General features: G+C 46.4%; 1 protein-coding gene across 1 annotated transcript in view; it reads right to left on the bottom strand.

The window, feature by feature from the left end:
- The window catches only part of LOC135531407 (adhesion G protein-coupled receptor B3-like), a 59,243-nt gene extending 40,164 nt beyond the window's left edge, over positions 1 to 19,079 (bottom strand). Inside the window, exons 1-4 of the mRNA XM_064959445.1 lie at positions 18,913 to 19,079; positions 10,103 to 10,172; positions 7,054 to 7,120; positions 4,545 to 4,630 (exon numbers count right to left, since the gene is read on the bottom strand). Coding sequence (XP_064815517.1) covers positions 4,545 to 4,630; positions 7,054 to 7,120; positions 10,103 to 10,172; positions 18,913 to 19,051 — 362 coding nt within the window. The 5' untranslated portion in view covers positions 19,052 to 19,079. The remainder of the gene's footprint in view (positions 1 to 4,544; positions 4,631 to 7,053; positions 7,121 to 10,102; positions 10,173 to 18,912) is intronic.
- Between the last annotated feature and the right edge of the window lie 1,881 nt (positions 19,080 to 20,960).

The raw sequence follows: 20,960 nt of genomic DNA, 5'->3' as shown, positions 1-20,960 counted from the left end.
TAGCTTGTCTCTCTACACTGACCTGATTGCAGCTAGCTTGTCTCTCTACACTGACCTGATTGCAGCTAGCTTGTCTCTCTACACTGACCTGATTGCAGCTCGCTTGTCTCTCTACACTGACCTGATTGCAGCTAGCTTGTCTCTCTACACTGACCTGAATGCAGCTAGCTTGTCTCTCTGCCGCCGAGCTGGTCTGGTGTCTCGGTTATTGAAACGGATAATCCTGTAAATAATGTGGAAGTTTTACAGAGACATTGTTGCACAGAAAAGTTCTCTGCCTGTTTCTGCATCCCCACGGGGATTCTGTGGATTCTCCATTGGATCTGAAAACACCAGCAAGGATAAGAACCCCCCCTAATTAAAAATGAATAAATAAAAACACCTTCCCTCCAAATTAGTACAGTCCAGAATGATTTTCTGGATGGTGTCTGGGATGAACAGTTCAAAAGAAGACTATGTCCTGGGGCTGGTTGCTGATGGCTGGTCCTGGGGCTGGCTGGTTGCTGAAGGGCTGGTCCTGGGGCTGGTTGCTGATGGGCTGGTCCTGGGGCTGGTCGCTGATGGGCGGACTGGTCCTGGGTATGGTTGGCTGCTGACGGACTGGTCCTGGGTATGGTTGGCTGCTGATGGACTGGTCCTGGGTATGGTTGGCTGCTGATGGGCTGGTCCTGGGTATGGTTGGCTGCTGATGGGCTGGTCCTGGGTATGGTTGGCTGCTGATGGGCTGGTCCTTGGGCTGGTTTCTGAAGGGCTGGTCCTGGTCCTGGTTGCTGACGGGCTGGTCCTGGTCCTGGGTGCTGATGGTCTGGTCCTGGGGCTGGTTGGTTACTGAAGGGCTGGTCCTGGGGCTGGTTGCTGATGGGCTGGTCCTTGGGCTGGTTGGTTACTGAAGGGCTGGTCCTGGGGCTGGTTGGTTACTGAAGGGCTGGTCCTGGGGCTGGTTGGTTACTGAAGGGCTGGTCCTGGGGCTGGTTGGTTACTGAAGGGCTGGTCCTGGGGCTGGTTGCTGATGGGCTGGTCCTTGGGCTGGTTGGTTACTGAAGGGCTGGTCCTGGGGCTGGTTGCTGATGGGCTGGTCCTTGGGCTGGTTGGTTGCTGAAGGGCTGGTCCTGGGGCTGGTTGCTGATGGGCTAGTCCTGGGGCTGGTTGCTGACAGGCTGGTCCTGGTTGCTGATGGGCTGGTCCTGGGGCTGGTTGCTGACGGGCTGGTCCTGGGGCTGGTAGCTGATGGGCTGGTTCTGGGGCTGGTTGCTGATGGGCTGGTCCTAGGGCTGGTTGGTTGCTGAAGGGCTGGTCCTGGGGCTGGTTGCTGATGGGCTGGTCCTGGGGCTGGCTGCTGACAGGCTGGTCCTCGTTGCTGATGGGCTGGTCCTGGGGCTGGTCGCTGATGGGCTGGTCCTGGGGCTGGTTGCTGATGGGCTGGTCCTGGGGCTGGTTGCTGACAGGCTGGTCCTGGGGCTGGTCGCTGATGGGCTGGTCCTGGGGCTGGTTGCTGACAGGCTGGTCCTGGTTTTTGACGGGCTGGTCCTGGGGCTGTTTGCTGATGGGCTGGTCCTGGGGCTGGTAGCTGATGGGCTGGTCCTGGGGCTGGTTGGTTGCTGAAGGGCTGGTCCTGGGGCTGGCTGCTGATGGGCTGGTCCTGGGGCTGGTTGCTGACGGGCTGGTCCTGGTTGCTGACGGGCTGGTCCTGGGGCTGGTTGCTGACGGGCTGGTCCTGGTTGCTGAAGGGCTGGTCCTGGGGCTGGTTGCTGATGGGCTGATCCTGGGGCTGGTTGCTGATGGGCTGATCCTGGGGCTGGTTGCTGACAGGCTGGTCCTGGTTGCTGACAGGCTGGTCCTGGTTGCTGATGGGCTGGTCCTGGTTGCTGACGGGCTGGTCTGGGGCTGGTTGCTGATGGGCTGGTCCTGGGGCTGGTTGCTGATGGGCTGGTCCTGGGGCTGGTTGCTGACGGGCTGGTCCTGGGGCTGGTTGCTGACGGGCTGGTCCTGGTTGCTGACGGGCTGGTCCTGGGGCTGGTTGCTGACGGGCTGGTCCTGGGGCTGGTTGCTGATGGGCTGGTCCTGGGGCTGGCTGCTGATGGGCTGGTCCTGGGGCTGGTTGCTGACGGGCTGGTCCTGGTTGCTGACGGGCTGGTCCTGGGGCTGGTTGCTGACGGGCTGGTCCTGGGGCTGGTTGCTGACGGGCTGGTCCTGGTTGCTGACGGGCTGGTCCTGGGGCTGGTTGCTGACGGGCTGGTCCTGGGGCTGGTTGCTGACGGGCTGGTCCTGGGGCTGGTTGCTGATGGGCTGGTCCTGGCTGCTGATGGGCTGGTCCTGGGGCTGGTTGCTGATGGGCTGGTCCTGGTTGCTGACGGGCTGGTCTGGGGCTGGTTGCTGATGGGCTGGTCCTGGGGCTGGCTGCTGATGGGCTGGTCCTGGGGCTGGTTGCTGACGGGCTGGTCCTGGGGCTGGTTGCTGACGGGCTGGTCCTGGTTGCTGACGGGCTGGTCCTGGGGCTGGTTGCTGACGGGCTGGTCCTGGCTGCTGACGGGCTGGTCCTGGGGCTGGTTGCTGACGGGCTGGTCCTGGGGCTGGTTGCTGATGGGCTGGTCCTGGGGCTGGTTGCTGATGGGCTGGTCCTGGGGCTGGCTGCTGACGGGCTGGTCCTGGGGCTGGTTGCTGATGGGCTGGTCCTGGGGCTGGTTGCTGATGGGCTGGTCCTGGTTGCTGACGGGCTGGTCCTGGGGCTGGTTGCTGATGGGCTGGTCCTGGTTGCTGACGGGCTGGTCCTGGGGCTGGTTGCTGATGGGCTGGTCCTGGTTGCTGACGGGCTGGTCCTGGGACTGGTTGCTGATGGGCTGGTCCTGGGGCTGGCTGAGGGTCAATCTCATCCTATTCTTCCAACTCACTCTCAGATTCCGAATTGACAGAGACATGATCCTCATATTCTGAAAATGCTTCATCTTCCAAAGTGGAAAACACTCTTTCCACAAAAATGGAAAGAGTGATTTTGAAGTCTCTCTGAGCAGAGATTATTTTTGCTTTACTGATTCATTGTGGTAAGGAGCCACACATGCAAAAGCTATTTCTCTGTTGTGTTCCTCACCCAATTTGCACCTGGCAGGGGGACAGTTTGGAAAAATGTTTTTTTTTTTTTTACAATGTATTGAAATAATGTATGGAAATAATATATTGCAATAACATCGTGCAGGTTCCCGCAAGACTTTCCAAGTTAAAGGTTAAATAAAAAAATGCAATAAATAAAACATGTATTGTGTAGTTTCACAGTGTGCACTCAATAAACATGTGTTCTTTTACATGTTCTTCACAGAAAATGAGCCAAGGCCAAAGAGTCCAGATTGAAAAAATAATTAATTGCATTTTTCATTTAGTAAACACTGAAAATGGGTCCCACAGACCTCAACACCACACAAGGGTTAAGAAAAAACTTTAGCACCCGCAACTTTTCATGTTAGCAGTTTCCAGACAGACATGGCCAATGTTAGCGTGGGTGTTGTAGAGGGCTTTGGGATTAACACGCATCAAGACGACATAACATGACGTTAGTGACAAAAACATCACTAGGAATGGCATCCCAACTTTCTGTATCACACTAGTAGTCAGGCAGGGCCACAGTGTTCTAAAAACACATGACAAGATGACATAAGGCTGGTTTAAATTAGATCTAAGGACTGTCTGTGGACAGTTGTCACATTCTAGTGGTCTACAGACATGTTGTAGACTGAGTTGTAAGTCGCTCTGGATAAGAGCGTCTGCTAAATGACTTAAATGTAAAAGTAAACCAGTCTTTATGTGGGGCTGTTTAAGAGGGACTCTGGTGTACCAACCAACGAGAAGACGACAGAAAATAACGCATTCCAACTCATTAGTAGTAGTCAGGGCCAATCTGGGGACCTGTGGGTGGTGGGCGTTTTAAACTATTTTCATTATGGACTGATTCTGCCACGTCTCCCCCCTACTCTCCCCAGACACACACGCACGCACGCACGCACGCACGCACGCACGCACGCACGCACGCACGCACGCACGCACACACACACACACACACACACACACACACACACACACACACACACACACACACACACACACACACACACACACACACACACACACACACACACACACACATCGTCTCCCCCAGAGAGATGTGACCTCTTTATGTTGATGCCTCTAATGGCCTCCCATCAGACAGAGTAAAGAACGAGGCCTAATCTCCATATGGAAAATGAAGAGATTCAGAGGGTCTGTGTGAATGTGTGGTGAGGGGGAGTCAGACTACGATGTATACTAAAGGACTGGAGAAGTAGACCACTGCAGATCTTAGGACTATACAGTCAACACTCCGGCCAACACGAGTGTTTCAATGTCCATATAAGGAAGTAGAACTAAATAAGGAAGAATAACTAGTTGCTGTCTTTGTTGTGTATCACAATGAATTTTATAAGTAGGTGCTCTCTTACCCAGCTGCTTCAGACATACTACAGGTCATAGAAATAGAATAGAATAGAGATTCTATATCTTTGCTGTAGGTGGTTTCTTACCCAGCTCGATGCTTCGGCTTCTTCTCCAGAATCCCGTCTCTGGAGACCAGCTTGTTGAACACCAGGATACCAATCACCATGTTGACCTGTTCATAGAGAAGGAACACCTTCACATATATATTCATATACCTGAGAGAAACCTGAATATATTTAGTCATAAACCTGAAGGAAACTGGAATATATTTAGTCATGTACCTGAGGGAAACCTGAATATATTTAGTCATATGCCTGAGGGAAACTTGAATATATTTAGTCATGTACCTGAGGGAAACTTGAATATATTTAGTCATAAACCTGAGGGAAACCTGACTATATTTAGTCATATACCTGAGGGAAACCTGAATATATTTAGTCATATACCTGAGGGAAACTTGAATATATTTAGTCATATACCTGAGGGAAACTTGAATATATCTAGTCATAAACCTGAGGGAAACCTGAATATATTTAGTCATATACCTGAGGGAAACTTGAATATATTTAGTCATATACCTGAGGGAAACCTGACTATATTTAGTCATAAACCTGAGGGAAACCTGACTATATTTAGTCATATACCTGAAGGAAACCTGAATATATTTAGTCATATACCTGAGGGAAACTTGAATATATTTAGTCATATACCTGAGGGAAACTTGAATATATTTAGTCATATGGGGCTACCGGTTCAAAGCACTGGGCCAGTAACTGAAAGGTTGCCGGTTTGAATCCCAGAGACGAATGAAAACATAACTAGTCACACTCCCTGATATTCAACTGTTTACAGAGAAAAGCAGTGTAACTGGTGGGAATCAGCCTGGCTCTCCCACTCACCAACACAACTCCATTACACTAAGAGGACACTGTCAAGGTCTGAAGGGAGACATTTACATTTTCATAGAGGGGGAAGAAGGTAGGATTGGGGTCACTACCATTTCAATAAAGGAAGTAAACAGAAATGTGGATTCCAACTCCAATCCTCCTAATGGAATGGACCCCAGTCCTGGACTAAGGTGAGGGAACAATGTCACATCTAAAGACACTTGTGCACTTTAGGAAAGGTAGCTGCATTAGTATGTCAATAAGATGTCATTATCCTTGTGAAATACAGTAGGTGAATGACATCATTAGTGTACCGTACACATTCTGTCTCTCCTCTATTATGATCTCTCTCCTCTATTCTGATCTCTCTCCTCTATTATGATCTCCCTCTATTATGATCTCTCCTCTATTATGATCTCTCTCCTCTATTATGATCTCTCTCCTCTATTATGATCTCTCTATTCTGATCTCTCTCCTCTATTCTGATCTCTCTATATTATGATCTCTCTCCTCTATTATGATCTCTCTCCTCTATTCTGATCTCTCTATATAATGATCTCTCCTCTATTATGATATCTCTCCTCTATTATGATCTCTCTCCCATATTCTGATCTCTCTATATTCTGATCTCTCTATATTATGGTCTCTCTATATTATGATCTCTCTATATTATGGTCTCTCTCCTCTATTATGATCTCCCTCCTCTATTCTTACTCTCCTCTGTTGTAAAGTGACATCTAAGGCTGTATGGCTTACTCATGGCACTGACATTAAATGTACTAACTCGCAAGACCTGACCTCTATGTTCCCCTCAATCCAACACCAGAGCCTTCAGGGAGGCTTTGTCTGTGTGACAGCAGCTGCTGTTATTTTACGAAGCAAAAGCACCTCCTTAGACAAACAGTAACTCAAACTAACACCAGATTTGCAATAATTGCCCCTTGTGGGATAAATCACGTATTTTGAATATAATTTAATCAGTGCTTACTGCTTTGATGAAAAATGTCAAGATTTTGGAAGGAGGCTACACTCTTAGCAAAAAAGCTAGTCCAATAGGATCCTTTTTCCAGGTAGAATCCTTTTGAGTTCAATGTAGAACCTTCTGCAGAAAGGTTTTTTCAATGGAATCCAAAAGGGTTCTTCAAAGGGTTCTCCTATGGGCACAGCCCCAAAAAACCTTTTAGGGCCGAGATAGCACCTTTTTTTCTAAGAGTGTAGACAGTGATTGTAGTAAATACTAAGAATTGACACTTCCTGAATAGTACTTAACCTAAACATACAATTATACTGCAAGCCTTCTCCCTTAGGCACTGTAATACTATAATACATACTTTAATGAGCAGTACTGTAATACTATAATACATACTTTAATGAGCAGTACTGTAATACTATAATATGTATTTTAATCAGCAGTACTATAATACTATAACATGTACTTTAATCAGCAGTACTATAATACTATAATATGTACTTTAATCAGCAGTACTATAATACTATAATATGTATTTTAATCAGCAGTACTATAATACTATAATATGTACTTTAATCAGCAGTACTATAATACTATAATATGTACTTTAATCAGCAGTACTATGATACTATAATATGTACTTTAATCAGCAGTACTGTAATACTATAATATGTACTTTAATCAGCAGTACTGTAATACTATAATATGTACTTTAATCAGCAGTACTATAATACATACCAGAACCACTGCTGCTGCCGGTCCAACAAAGGCATACAGGAGACCACCTTCTAGAGATAGCCAGCAACTGTAGAGAGAGGAGGAGAGGAAAGGAGGAGAGGAACAGAGAGGAGAAGAGCAGAGAGGAGAAGAGAGGAGAAGAGGAGAGGAGTAGAGAGGAGAAGAGCAGAGTGGAGAGGAGAAGAGAGGAGAAGAGGAGAGGACAGGAGTGGAGAGGAGAAGAGCAGAGAGAAGAAGAGCAGAGAGGAGAAGAGAGGAGAAGAGGAGTGGAGAAGAGGAGTGGAGTGGAGAAGAGTGGAGAGGAGTGGAGAAGACAAGAGAAGAGAAGAGAAGAGAAGAGAAGAGAAGAGGAGTGGAGTGGATTGGATTGGATTGGAGAGGAGCGGAGAGGAGAGGAGAAGAGGAGATTAGCTAGCGAACCAACTCCCACAAAGAAATGAAACCCCAGAATCACATCAACTTAATGGTGCACAGCTGCATACAGTTGTGTTATCCTCCAGTGTCAAGGGAGTACAGGCATATGCTGTGGTTCTGCTTCAGGAAGTTTTACTGGGGAATAAAATGCTAACGAGAGTTTTAAAACATGGTTTATGTACTAGTATTCAACTGGGACACAACTCAGGAGGAGATGGGGGTTTGTCAGAATCTTTTAAAATGCCCACTGGGGTTGTCTTGGGGGTTTGTCAGGTTTGTAGGGTTCACCCTAGCCTAGCTAACCAAGTTTTCACATTTCTTCAGAAATCATTGCATGTGGGTACATTCATGTGTGTTATGTCTTCAGAAATCATTGCATGTGGGTACATTCATGTGTGTTATTTCTTCAGAAATCATTGCATGTGGGTACATTCATGTGTGTTATTTCTACAGAAATCATTGCATGTGGGTACATTCATGTGTGTTTTGTCTTCAGAAATCATTGCATGTGGGTACATTCATGTGTGTTATTTCTTCAGAAATCATTGCATGTGGGCACATTCATGTGTGTTTTTTCTTCAGAAATCATTGCATGTGGGTACATTCATGTGTGTTTTTTCTTCAGAAATCATTGCATGTGGGTACATTCATGTGTGTTTTTCTTCAGAAATCATTGCATGTGGGTACATTCATGTGTGTTTTTTCTTCAGAAATCATTGCATGTGGGTACATTCATGTGTGTTTTTTCTTCAGAAATCATTGCATGTGGGTACATTCATGTGTGTTTTTTCTTCAGAAATCATTGCATGTGGGTACATTCATGTGTGTTTTTTCTTCAGAAATCATTGCATGTGGGTACATTCATGTGTGTTTTTTCTTCAGAAATCATTGCATGTGGGTACATTCATGTGTGTTTTTCTTCAGAAATCATTGCATGTGGGTACATTCATGTGTGTTTTTTCTTCAGAAATCATTGCATGTGGGTACATTCATGTGTGTTATTTCTTCAGAAATCATTGCATGTGGGTACATTCATGTGTGTTATTTCTTCAGAAATCATTGCATGTGGGTACATTCATGTGTGTTATTTCTTCAGAAATCATTGCATGTGGGTACATTCATGTGTGTTTTTTCTTCAGAAATCATTGCATGTGGGTACATTCATGTGTGTTTTTTCTTCAGAAATCATTGCATGTGGGTACATTCATGTGTGTTATTTCTTCAGAAATCATTGCATGTGGGTACATTCATGTGTGTTATTTCTTCAGAAATCATTGCATGTGGGTACATTCATTTGTGTTTTTTCTTCAGAAATCATTGCATGTGGGTACATTCATGTGTGTTTTTTCTTCAGAAATCATTGCATGTGGGTACATTCATGTGTGTTTAATATGTTATTGCTCTCAGATTGTTTTAATTCACAGATTTTAGATGTGAAATAAAACAATATTTTTTTGCAAAACGCTATATATATTCACTGTTTAGATGGAATTAAATATCTTTAACTGTGATATGTTGTTGTCCCACCCAGCTATCTTAGGATGAATGCACCACCTGTAAGTCTGCCTGCATAACAACATCTGCTTAATCACTAAAATGTAAAATGCAAATGTTTTGCATATATACTACCGTTCAAAAGTTTGGGGTCACTTAGAAATGTCTGTGTTTTTGAAAGAAAAGCCATTGTCCATTAAAATAACATCAAATTGATCAGACATACAGTGTAGACATTGTTAATGTTGTAAATGACTATTGTAGCTGGACACGGCTGTTTGGAATATCTACATAGGTGCACAGAGGCCCATTATCAGCAACCGCCACTCCTGTGTTCCAATGGCACGTTGTGTTAGCTAATCCAAGTTTATCAATTTAAAAGGCTAATTGATCATTAGAAAACACTTTTGCAATTATGTTAGCACAGCTGAAAACTGTTGTTCTCGTTAAAGAAGCAATATTATTATTATTATTTTACATTTTTGTAATACTGATGTCACAAATGTACAATTTGTAAAGTTCTTTATTAAAAATGTAGTTATTTATTACATTTGCCAAAATGTGCAAAACCTAGTAGAACTACTTATTATTTAGTGAGTGAGGCGGATGTATAGTGTTTAGCAAAAAACACATGATTCTTTGTCTCTCTGAAATGAAACCATCGTGTGATAGATTTGAAACAAATACGTGTCATTGAACAACCCCTTGATTACAGACACCTGTGTGTGTCTTTTCAAAGAATATATAGTAGTGACCCGCAGTATTTGTCATTACACCCTGATGAAGACAGCTTGTCTGTCAAACATTGGTTATTCAACTCCTAGAGTGTGAGGCTCTCCTTTGTAACTGAACAAGCCCATGCCATGATTAGATAGTGAGAAAACACACCCATCTCTTTCATAAGTTCGTTAAACAATAAAAGCTAATTTACCAACATTTCTGCAAATGAAACTCTTCTGATTTAAATTACCATTGACACAATTAGTATGAGGCTTTACAGATGAAAACAATTGCATTTTGGGATATAGACAGTGATAACCATGAGCAAATGCCACATGCTATACATTGTAATCTTTACTAAAATATCAGAACTACCAAGGTGACACATAGGTAGAAAGTGAGAAGGGAGAAAAGAACATACTATTGGGGTGTCCCATAGCCTTTTGCTTTGGTGAATCCCATTGACACGGCAACCACCAGGGCAGGTAATCCTGAAAAAGACAAGAATGAACACATGAACAATAAGACAGGTAGTTCTGAATGCTTGTTTCATTGTGCCGTACAGCCGTCATACATAATGTCATACAGAATGTCATACAGAATGTCATACAGAACGTCATACAGTCATCATACAGAATGTCATACAGAATGTCATACAGAATGTGATACAGAACGTCATACAGTCATCATACAGAATGTCATACAGAATGTCATACAGAATGTCATACAGAATGTCATACAGAATGTCATACAGAACGTCATACAGTCATCATACAGAATGTCATACAGAATGTCATACAGAATGTGATACAGAATGTCATACAGAATGTCATACAGAATGTCATACAGAATGTGATACAGAATGTGATACAGAATGTTGTCCAGAATGTGCAGGTTAACTATCTCCTTCATCATTAGCTCCATAGAGGCAGTGTTCTGCAGATAGAACTCCAGTCAAGATAAGAAGCTTAGTGTATTTAAAGATAGAATCCTTAGTTGCTAGATCCATTTTTGGTTTTTATAAATTAATGATATATACCCATTGATTATTGAAGAATAAAACTTATAAATGCCTCATGAGCTTAGTTCAACTGTCGTATCCCGTCAGAACCAGGAATAGAAGTCTGATTTACCCCAATGTTTGTACACAATGTGAATGTAAACAAAACACTGTTTAGCCTCAGAAAATGATTCCGTTTACTAATTCAAACAGCAGTTTCCGTAGTGTAGTGTTTATCACGTTTGCCTCACACGAGAAAGGTCCCCAGTGCAAAAACACATTTCTCTGATACATACGAGAAGCACCTGATTTGTAACAGAGAATGCTGCTTTTCTTGAATACCTCATCATGGGAATTACATGCAAAGAATATCAGTGAAATTCTTATTACTCCTTGTAGATTCTTGAACCCTCAGTTTCAGAAGAGTCGAGTGCTTTTCATGCTTGACTCACACAAGACATGTCTGTGGTTCAAAACCAGGTCCACCAGAGATCTCTGACACGTGAGAAGTCCCTGATTTGTAACAGAGAACTTTGCTTTTCATGAATGCCTCATAATGGGAGTAAATTTAAATGCAAATAATATCAGTAATATCCAGTTGTAGCTGCTTCTGCCAGCAGTTTCCGTAGTGTAGTGGTTATGATGGTCGCCCCACATGAGAAATGTCTCCGGTTAAACACAGACTTTTATTAAACTAGGCAAGTCAGTTACAAACAAATTCATATTTACAATGACAGCCTACCGGGGAACAGTGAGTTAACTGCCTTGTTCAGGAGCTGAACGACAGATTTTTACCTTGTCATCTCAGGGATTCGATCAAGCAACCTTCTGGTTACTGACACAATGCTCTAACCCCTAGGCTACCTGCTGGTTACTGGCCCAATGCTCTAACCACTAGGCTACCTGCTGGTTACTGGCCCAACGCTCTAACCACTAGGCTACCTGCTGGTTACTGGCCCAACGCTCTAACCACTAGGCTACCTGCTGGTTACTGGCCCAACGCTCTAACCACTAGGCTACCTGCTGGTTACTGGCCCAACGCTCTAACCACTAGGCTACCTGCTGGTTACTGACACAAAGCTCTAACCACTAGGCTACCTGCTGGTTACTGGCCCAACGCTCTAACCACTAGGCTACCTGCTGGTTACTGGCCCAACGCTCTAACCACTAGGCTACCTGCTGGTTACTGGCCCAACGCTCTAACCACTAGGCTACCTGCTGGTTACTGGCCCAACGCTCTAACCACTAGGCTACCTGCTTGTTACTGGCCCAACGCTCTAACTACTAGGCTACCTGCTGGTTACTGGCCCAATGCTCTAACCACTAGGCTACCTGCTGGTTACTGGCCCAAAGCTCTAACCACTAGGCTACCTGCTGGTTACTGGCCCAACGCTCTAACCACTAGGCTACCTGCTGGTTACTTGCCCAACGCTCTAACCACTAGGCTACCTGCTGGTTACTGGCCCAACGCTCTAACCACTAGGCTACCTGCTGGTTACTAGCCCAACGCTCTAACCACTAGGCTACCTGCTGGTTACTGACACAAAGCTCTAACCACTAGGCTACCTGCTGGTTACTGGCCCAACGCTCTAACCACTAGGCTACCTGCTGGTTACTGGCCCAACGCTCTAACCACTAGGCTACCTGCTGGTTACTGGCCCAATGCTCTAACCACACTAGGCTACCTGCTGGTTACTGACACAAAGCTCTAACCACTCGGCTACCTGTCACCCCAAAAACTATATTTTATAACTTGACTTCATGGAGGGTCAGTCCTTACATCCGTAGATACATCTATGCACACACACACACACACACCCAGCCTGGGAAGGATCTACTGATGCAGTCACATTTCCTGGAGGTGGGGGCGGAGACCTTGTGGTCGTCCACTCGTCTCTCCCAGTGCTGAAGAGGTAAATGGGCCTCTAATGTACGGCGCTATGGCATAAATCACGTAGCCTCCAGAGCTCTGATCTACACACACGCTCTTGATTTACTGTAAAAAAAGCTAATATTTACAATCTGAACAAGATGAGAAAATCCATTCCTACTTTAAACTATAAACCCCACAGAGACGTTAGATTATACTGAACACCTGCAGTACAACAAACAACATGTAATGTTGATGCTTGAGGATTGTATTGGTTCTTCCCATAAGTTTCATAACTGTAGACTCATACTTTCATAGAAAACAAACCCATGTTTCTGACAGTATCGTATCCTCACAGAACTGCTACAATGGATGAGTCTACAGAGCTGCTACAATGGATGAGTCTACAGAGATGCTACAATGGATGAGTCTACAGAGATGCTACAATGGATGAGTCTACAGAGCTGCTACAATGGATGAGTCTGCAGAGATGTTACAATGGATGAGTCTACAGAGATGGTACAATGGATGAGTCTACAGAGATGTTACAATGGATGAGTTTACAGAGCTGCTACAATGGATGAGTCTACAGAGATGCTACAATGGATGAGTCTACATAGATGCTACAATGGCTAGGTCTACAGGGCTGCTACAATGGACGAGTTTACAGAGCTGCTACAATGGATGAGTCTACAAAGATGCTACAATGGATGAGTCTACAGAGATGCTACAATGGATGAGTCTACAGAGATGCTACAACAGATGAGTCTACAGAGATGCTACAATGGATGAGTCTACAGAGATGCTACAATGGATGAGTCTACATAGATGCTACAATGGCTAGGTCTACAGGGCTGCTACAATGGACGAGTTTACAGAGCTGCTACAATGGATGAGTCTACAAAGATGCTACAATGGATGAGTCTACAGAGATGCTACAATGGATGAGTCTACAGAGATGCTACAACAGATGAGTCTACAGAGATGCTACAATGGATGAGTCTACAGAGATGCTACAATGGATGAGTCTACATAGATGCTACAATGGCTAGGTCTACAGGGCTGCTACAATGGACGAGTTTACAGAGCTGCTACAATGGATGAGTCTACAAAGATGCTACAATGGATGAGTCTACAGAGATGCTACAATGGATGAGTCTACAGAGATGCTACAACAGATGAGTCTACAGAGATGCTACAACGGATGAGTCTACAGAGATGCTACAATGGATGAGTCTACAGAGATGCTACAATGGATGAGTTTACAGAGCTGCTACAATGGATGAGTTTACAGAGCTGCTACAATGGATGAGTCTACAAAGATGCTACAATGGATGAGTCTACAGAGATGCTACAATGGATGAGTCTACAGAGATGCTACAACAGATGAGTCTACAGAGATGCTACAACGGATGAGTCTACAGAGATGCTACAATGGATGAGTGTACAGAGATGCTACAACGGATGAGTCTACAGAGATGCTACAATGGATGAGTCTACAGAGATGCTACAATGGATGAGTTTACTGTCATTTGTTCTCAGAGACATCCTCTCATATTAAGTTCTGTGCAGTTGCAGGACAAAAAATACAGCACAGATACATCTATTTTCTTCTCGTCTAACATGACCATACAACATCTAACCTTCTAACATCGACCAAGACCACACGATTTTATCATTTACATTTAGACTGTCTATATATATCAGCCTTTACCTATTCACCCCTGTCTATCTCTCCCTCCCTCCCTCCCTCCCTCCCTCCCTCCCTCCCTCCCTCCCTCCCTCCCTCCCTCCCTCCCTCCCCCTCCCTCCCTCCCTCCCTCCCTCCCTCCCTCCCCCCTCTCTCTCTCTCTCTCTCTCTCTCTCTCTCTCTCTCTATCTCTATCTCTATTCAATTTCAATTTCAATTTGCTTTATCGGTATCATTGTACCTATTGTAGTTCAGCCTAGAACTGCAATGACGAATGAAGAGAGAGAGTCTTGTTTGTTGCTAGGTAACAGGAGGAATGAGTGTGTGGGCTCTTTCGTAATCAATTGGATTCTTAATAGAGATTTGGGAAGTGTCTTTGCTGTAAGTAAGAGGTCCTTGGATGAGACGTCCGTAGAGGTCTTCACAGACCCACCTGTACCCGAATACCTGAGACCTGATCCGGGACCAAAGCCGGTCTGGATCCAGAATTCTAAATACTGTCGGATCTGATATGAATGTCATGGGTCTCTGGTATGTGTCATTTTAACTGATTTGTCCAGAAGGACCCATAGAGATCAGAACACGACTGCTGCAGTAGAGACAGAGCGAAATGGTAGAATGCTGCTGCTCTTTGTTTTTCACGAGAGGGGCGCATGTAGCATGTTGTTGTTGTTGGCCAATCAGAAGTCATCAAAGCGGCAATAGGCTACAGTCATAGAGCCTCTGTGTGGGACACAAGTAAGGAGATATCTAATCAATGGAAGATGTCATTAAAATGATGGAATCAACATTTGTTAATTCAACATCAACATATGTTAAAATGGAGTGTTTCTATGATTTGTAGTAAAGAAGATACAGGAAGTGAAGTGTTTCCAATGACACCATCGGTGTGCATCTTGTAATTTTACATCGCCTTCTAATTGGTTGGTCACTGGAAACACATATCTTCTTTTTTTTACTACAAAATATAGAAACACGCCATTTTCACATGTTGATGTTGGGATGATGAAGATTAAAAAATGGTAAAAATGTTTTAATTTCCCTACAAAGGAAAAGGACAGGCTACGATGACCCAGAGCCAAAAGGTAGCCTGCTACATTATATTCTGAATGGAGTTGTTGTTTGTAGGAAGAGAAAGTGCCTGCAGCCTCAGTGAAGCTAGCTAGCTAGCTTAACTAGCTTCTGCCTGTTTGACGCAGTCAAGACAGATACTAAGTCATCATATTGGATGATAATTAGCCTAGCTAGCTAGCTATTAGTCTACTTCAGCGAGAGTTGGCTTGGTTGGTTGAGGTATCTCGTCTCTCCCTCCCTGCTCCCTGTTCCTGTGTCACTTGCTCACACTCACAGTAGCCTACACACACAGCCCGGTCTCTGCTACAGCATCACCTCTCTCTCCCTCCTCTCACAGTAGCCTACACACACAGCCCGGCCCCTGCTAGAGAGACATCTCTCTCTCCCTCCACTCACAGTAGCCTACACACACAGCCCGGCCCCTGCTAGAGAGTCATCTCTCTCCCTCCTCTCACAGTAGCCTACACACACTGCCCGGCCCCTGCTAGAGAGTCATCTCTCTCCCTCCTCTCACAGTAGCCTACACACACAGCCCGGCCCCTGCTAGAGAGTCATCTCCCTCCCTCCTCTCACAGTAGCCTACACACACAGCCCGGCCCCTGCTACAGCATCACCTCTCTCTCCCTCCACTCACAGTAGCCTACACACACAGCCCGGCCCCTGCTAGAGAGTCATCTCTCTCCCTCCTCTCACAGTAGCCTACACACACAGCCCGGCCCCTGCTACAGCATCACCTCTCTCTCCCTCCACTCACAGTAGCCTACACACACAGCCCGGCCCCTGCTAGAGAGTCATCTCTCTCCCTCCTCTCACAGTAGCCTACACACACAGCCTGGCCCCTGCTAGAGAGACACCTCTCTCTCTCCCTCCACTCACAGTAGCCTACACACACAGCACGGCCCCTGCTAGAGAGTCATCTCTCTCCCTCCTCTCACAGTAGCCTACACACACAGCACGGCCCCTGCTAGAGAGACACCTCTCTCTCTCCCTCCTCTCACAGTAGCCTACACACACAGCCCGGCCCCTGCTAGAGAGTCATCTCTCTCCCTCCTCTCACAGTAGCCTACACACACAGCACGGCCCCTGCTAGAGAGACACCTCTCTCTCTCCCTCCTCTCACAGTAGCCTACACACACAGCCCGGCCCCTGCTAGAGAGTCACTGTATACTGTAGTCCATTCTCTCTCTCTCTCTCTCTCTCTCTCTCTCTCTCTCTCTCTCTCTCTCTCTCTCTCTCTCTCTCTCTCTCTCTCTCGTTCTCTCTGGCCTGATGTATATCTATATAGACATACTTAATAATAATCATACATACACTACTTTCCTTTATGACTTTGTGTTCTCATTTAGCTGTACCCTGAAAAACAACAACAACAAGACAAGCCTCGCTGTGCTAAAACACTGCAGAGGCCTTGGTTGAATCCTAGCTATCAGCTAACTCCTATGAGGAAACCACCACCAGGCCAGCTAGTCAATCTCCCTACAGCCCAAGGGAAGTCCATTTACAGATCCCTAGGAGAGTTGGAATGGAGGGAGCACATCAGCACTGCAACACAGAACATAGCTGACAGGAGGACGACAGAGACAACAACATCCCAGATGGAGAGAGAGAGAGAGAGAGAGAGAGAGAGAGAGAGAGAGAGAGAGAGAGAGAGAGAGAGAGAGAGAGAGAGAGAGAGAGAGAGAGAGAGAGAGAGAGATAGATAGAGAGAGAGAGAGAGAGAGAGAGAGAGAGAGAGACAGAGACACTCACCCCATCCCAGACAGAGACACTCACCCCATCCCAGACAGAGACACTCACCCCATCCCAGACAGAGACACTCACCTCATCCCAGACAGAGACACTCAGCCCATCCCAGACAGAGACACTCACCCCATCCCAGACAGAGACACTCACCCCATCCCAGACAGAGACACTCAGCCCATCCCAGACAGAGACACTCACCCCATCCCAGACAGAGACACTCACCCCATCCCAGACAGAGACACTCACCCCATCCCAGACAGAGACACTCACCCCATCCCAGACAGAGACACTCACCCCATCCCAGACAGAGACACTCACCCCATCCCAGACAGAGACACTCACCCCATCCCAGACAGAGACACTCACCCCATCCCAGACAGAGACACTCACCCCATCCCAGACAGAGACACTCTCCCCATCCCAGACAGAGACACTCACCCCATCCCAGACAGAGACACTCACCCCATCCCAGACAGAGACACTCACCCCATCCCAGACAGAGACACTCACCCCATCCCAGACAGAGACACTCTCCCCATCCCAGACAGAGACACTCACCCCATCCCAGACAGAGACACTCTCCCCATCCCAGACAGAGACACTCACCCCATCCCAGACAGAGACACTGACCCCATCCCAGACAGAGACACTCACCCCATCCCAGACAGAGACACTCACCCCATCCCAGACAGAGACACTCTCCCCATCCCAGACAGAGACACTCACCCCATCCCAGACAGAGACACTCTCCCCATCCCAGACAGAGACACTCTCCCCATCCCAGACAGAGACACTCACCCCATCCCAGACAGAGACACTCTCCCCATCCCAGACAGAGACACTCACCCCATCCCAGACAGAGACACTCTCCCCATCCCAGACAGAGACACTCACCCCATCCCAGACAGAGACACTCTCCCCATCCCAGACAGAGACACTCACCCCATCCCAGACAGAGACACTCTCCCCATCCCAGACAGAGACACTCACCCCATCCCAGACAGAGACACTCACCCCATCCCAGACAGAGACACTCACCCCATCCCAGACAGAGACACTCTCCCCATCCCAGACAGAGACACTCACCCCATCCCAGACAGAGACACTCTCCCCATCCCAGACAGAGACACTCACCCCATCCCAGACAGAGACACTCTCCCCATCCCAGACAGAGACACTCACCCCATCCCAGACAGAGACACTCACCCCATCCCAGACAGAGACACTCACCCCATCCCAGACAGAGACACTCACCCCATCCCAGACAGAGACACTCACCCCATCCCAGACAGAGACACTCACCCCATCCCAGACAGAGACACTCTCCCCATCCCAGACAGAGACACTCACCCCATCCCAGACAGAGACACTCACCCCATCCCAGACAGAGACACTCACCCCATCCCAGACAGAGACACTCACCCCATCCCAGACAGAGACACTCACCCCATCCCAGACAGAGACACTCACCCCATCCCAGACAGAGACACTCACCCCATCCCAGACAGAGACACTCACCCCATCCCAGACAGAGACACTCACCCCATCCCAGACAGAGACACTCACCCCATCCCAGACAGAGACACTCACCCCATCCCAGACAGAGACACTCTCCCCATCCCAGACAGAGACACTCACCCCATCCCAGACAGAGACACTCACCCCATCCCAGACAGAGACACTCACCCCATCCCAGACAGAGACACTCACCCCATCCCAGACAGAGACACTCACCCCATCCCAGACAGAGACACTCACCCCATCCCAGACAGAGACACTCACCCCATCCCAGACAGAGACACTCACCCCATCCCAGACAGAGACACTCACCCCATCCCAGACAGAGACACTCACCCCATCCCAGACAGAGGAACCTCTTCCTGATGAGCCTGGTGCGGACCTTCCCAGTGACGGCCATGTAGGACTGCCAAGCCTCCGTCAGGACCCAGCAGAAAGACGCCAGAAAGAAGAAGTGAAGGAAGGCTGTTGTCATGGTACAGACACCCTGTTCATGACCAAGAAAAGGGACAATGAGGTTCTGGATGGTAAAACCTTGTGAAGAACATGAGTGAGCGGGACAGCAATGGCCAACAACATCAACTTCATAGACCAGTATTCACAAAGCGTCTCAGAGTGGGATAAACTGATATAGGATCCGTTTTATCTTTTACATAATAATGCTTGCCGTTATATGGACGAGGAGGACCTGATCCTAGATCAGCACATACGAGCCTAAGATTATTAGAAGAATTGACTATGTCAATTCTATGATTCCCATAATAGAACCCTGTCTCTAACAGTAATGGTACCCTGTCTCTAACAGTAATGGTACCCTGTCTCTAACAGTAATGGTACCCTGTCTCTAACAGTAATGGTACGCTGTCTCTAACAGTAATGGTACCCTGTCTCCAACAGTAATGGTACCCTGTCTCTAACAGTAATGTTACCCTGTCTCTAACAGTAATGGTACCCTGTCTCTAACAGTAATGGTACCCTGTCTCTAACAGTAATGGTACCCTGTCTCTAACAGTAATGGTACCCTGTCTCTAACAGTAATGGTACCCTGTCTCTAACAGTAATGGTACCCTGTCTCTTACAGTAATGGTACCCTGTCTCTAACAGTAATGGTACCCTGTCTCTAACAGTAATGGTACCCTGTCTCTAACAGTAATGGTACCCTGTCTCCAACAGTAATGGTACCCTGTCTCTAACAGTAATGGTACCCTGTCTCTAACAGTAATGGTACCCTGTCTCTAACAGTAATGGTACCCTGTCTCCAACAGTAATGGTACCCTGTCTCTAACAGTAATGGTACCCTGTCTCTAACAGTAATGGTACCCTGTCCTGAACAGTAATGGTACCCTGTCTCTAACAGTAATGGTACCCTGTCTCTAACAGTAATGGTACCCTGTCTCTAACAGTAATGGTACCCTGTCTCTAACAGTAATGGTACCCTGTCTCTAACAGTAATGGTACCCTGTCTCTAACAGTAATGGTACCCTGTCTCTAACAGTAATGGTACCCTGTCTCCAACAGTAATGGTACCCTGTCTCTAACAGTAATGGTACCCTGTCTCTAACAGTAATGGTACCCTGTCTCTAACAGTAATGGTACCCTGTCTCTAACAGTAATGGTACCCTGTCTCTAACAGTAATGGTACCCTGTCTCTAACAGTAATGGTACCCTGTCTCTAACAGTAATGGTACCCTGTCTCTAACAGTAATGGTACCCTGTCTCTAGCAGTAATGGTACCCTGTCCTGATCAGTAATGGTACCCTGTCTCTAACAGTAATGGTACCCTGTCTCTAACAGTAATGATACCCTGTCTCTAACAGTAATGGTACCCTGTCTCTAACAGTAATAGTACCCTGACTCTAACAGTAATGGTACCATGTCTCTAACAGTAATGGTACCCTGTCTCTAACAGTAATATTACCCTGTCTCTAACAGTAATGGTACCCTGTCTCTAACAGTAATGGTACCCTGTCCTGATCAGTAATGGTACCCTGTCTCTAACAGTAATGGTACCCTGTCTCTAACATTAATGGTACCCTGTCTCTAACAGTAATGGTACCCTGTCTCTAACAGTAATGGTACCCTGTCTCTAACAGTAATGGTACCCTGTCTCTAACAGTAATGGTACCCTGTCTCTAACAGTAATGGTACCCTGTCTCTAACAGTAATATTACCCTGTCTCTAAGAGTAATGGTACCCTGTCTCTAACAGTAATATTACCCTGTCTCTAAGAGTAATGGTACCCTGTCTCTAACAGTAATATTACCCTGTCTCTAAGAGTAATATTACCCTGTCTCTAAGAGTAATGGTACCCTGTCTCTAACAGTAATATTACCCTGTCTCTAAGAGTAATGGTACCCTGTCTCCAACAGTAATGGTACCCTGTC

Source organism: Oncorhynchus masou, unplaced genomic scaffold (assembly GCF_036934945.1).
Source record: "Oncorhynchus masou masou isolate Uvic2021 unplaced genomic scaffold, UVic_Omas_1.1 unplaced_scaffold_1582, whole genome shotgun sequence".
NCBI lineage: Eukaryota > Metazoa > Chordata > Actinopteri > Salmoniformes > Salmonidae > Oncorhynchus > Oncorhynchus masou.
The sequence above is the reverse complement of the archived record's forward strand: the minus strand, read 5'-3'. Positions and strand labels throughout refer to the sequence as shown.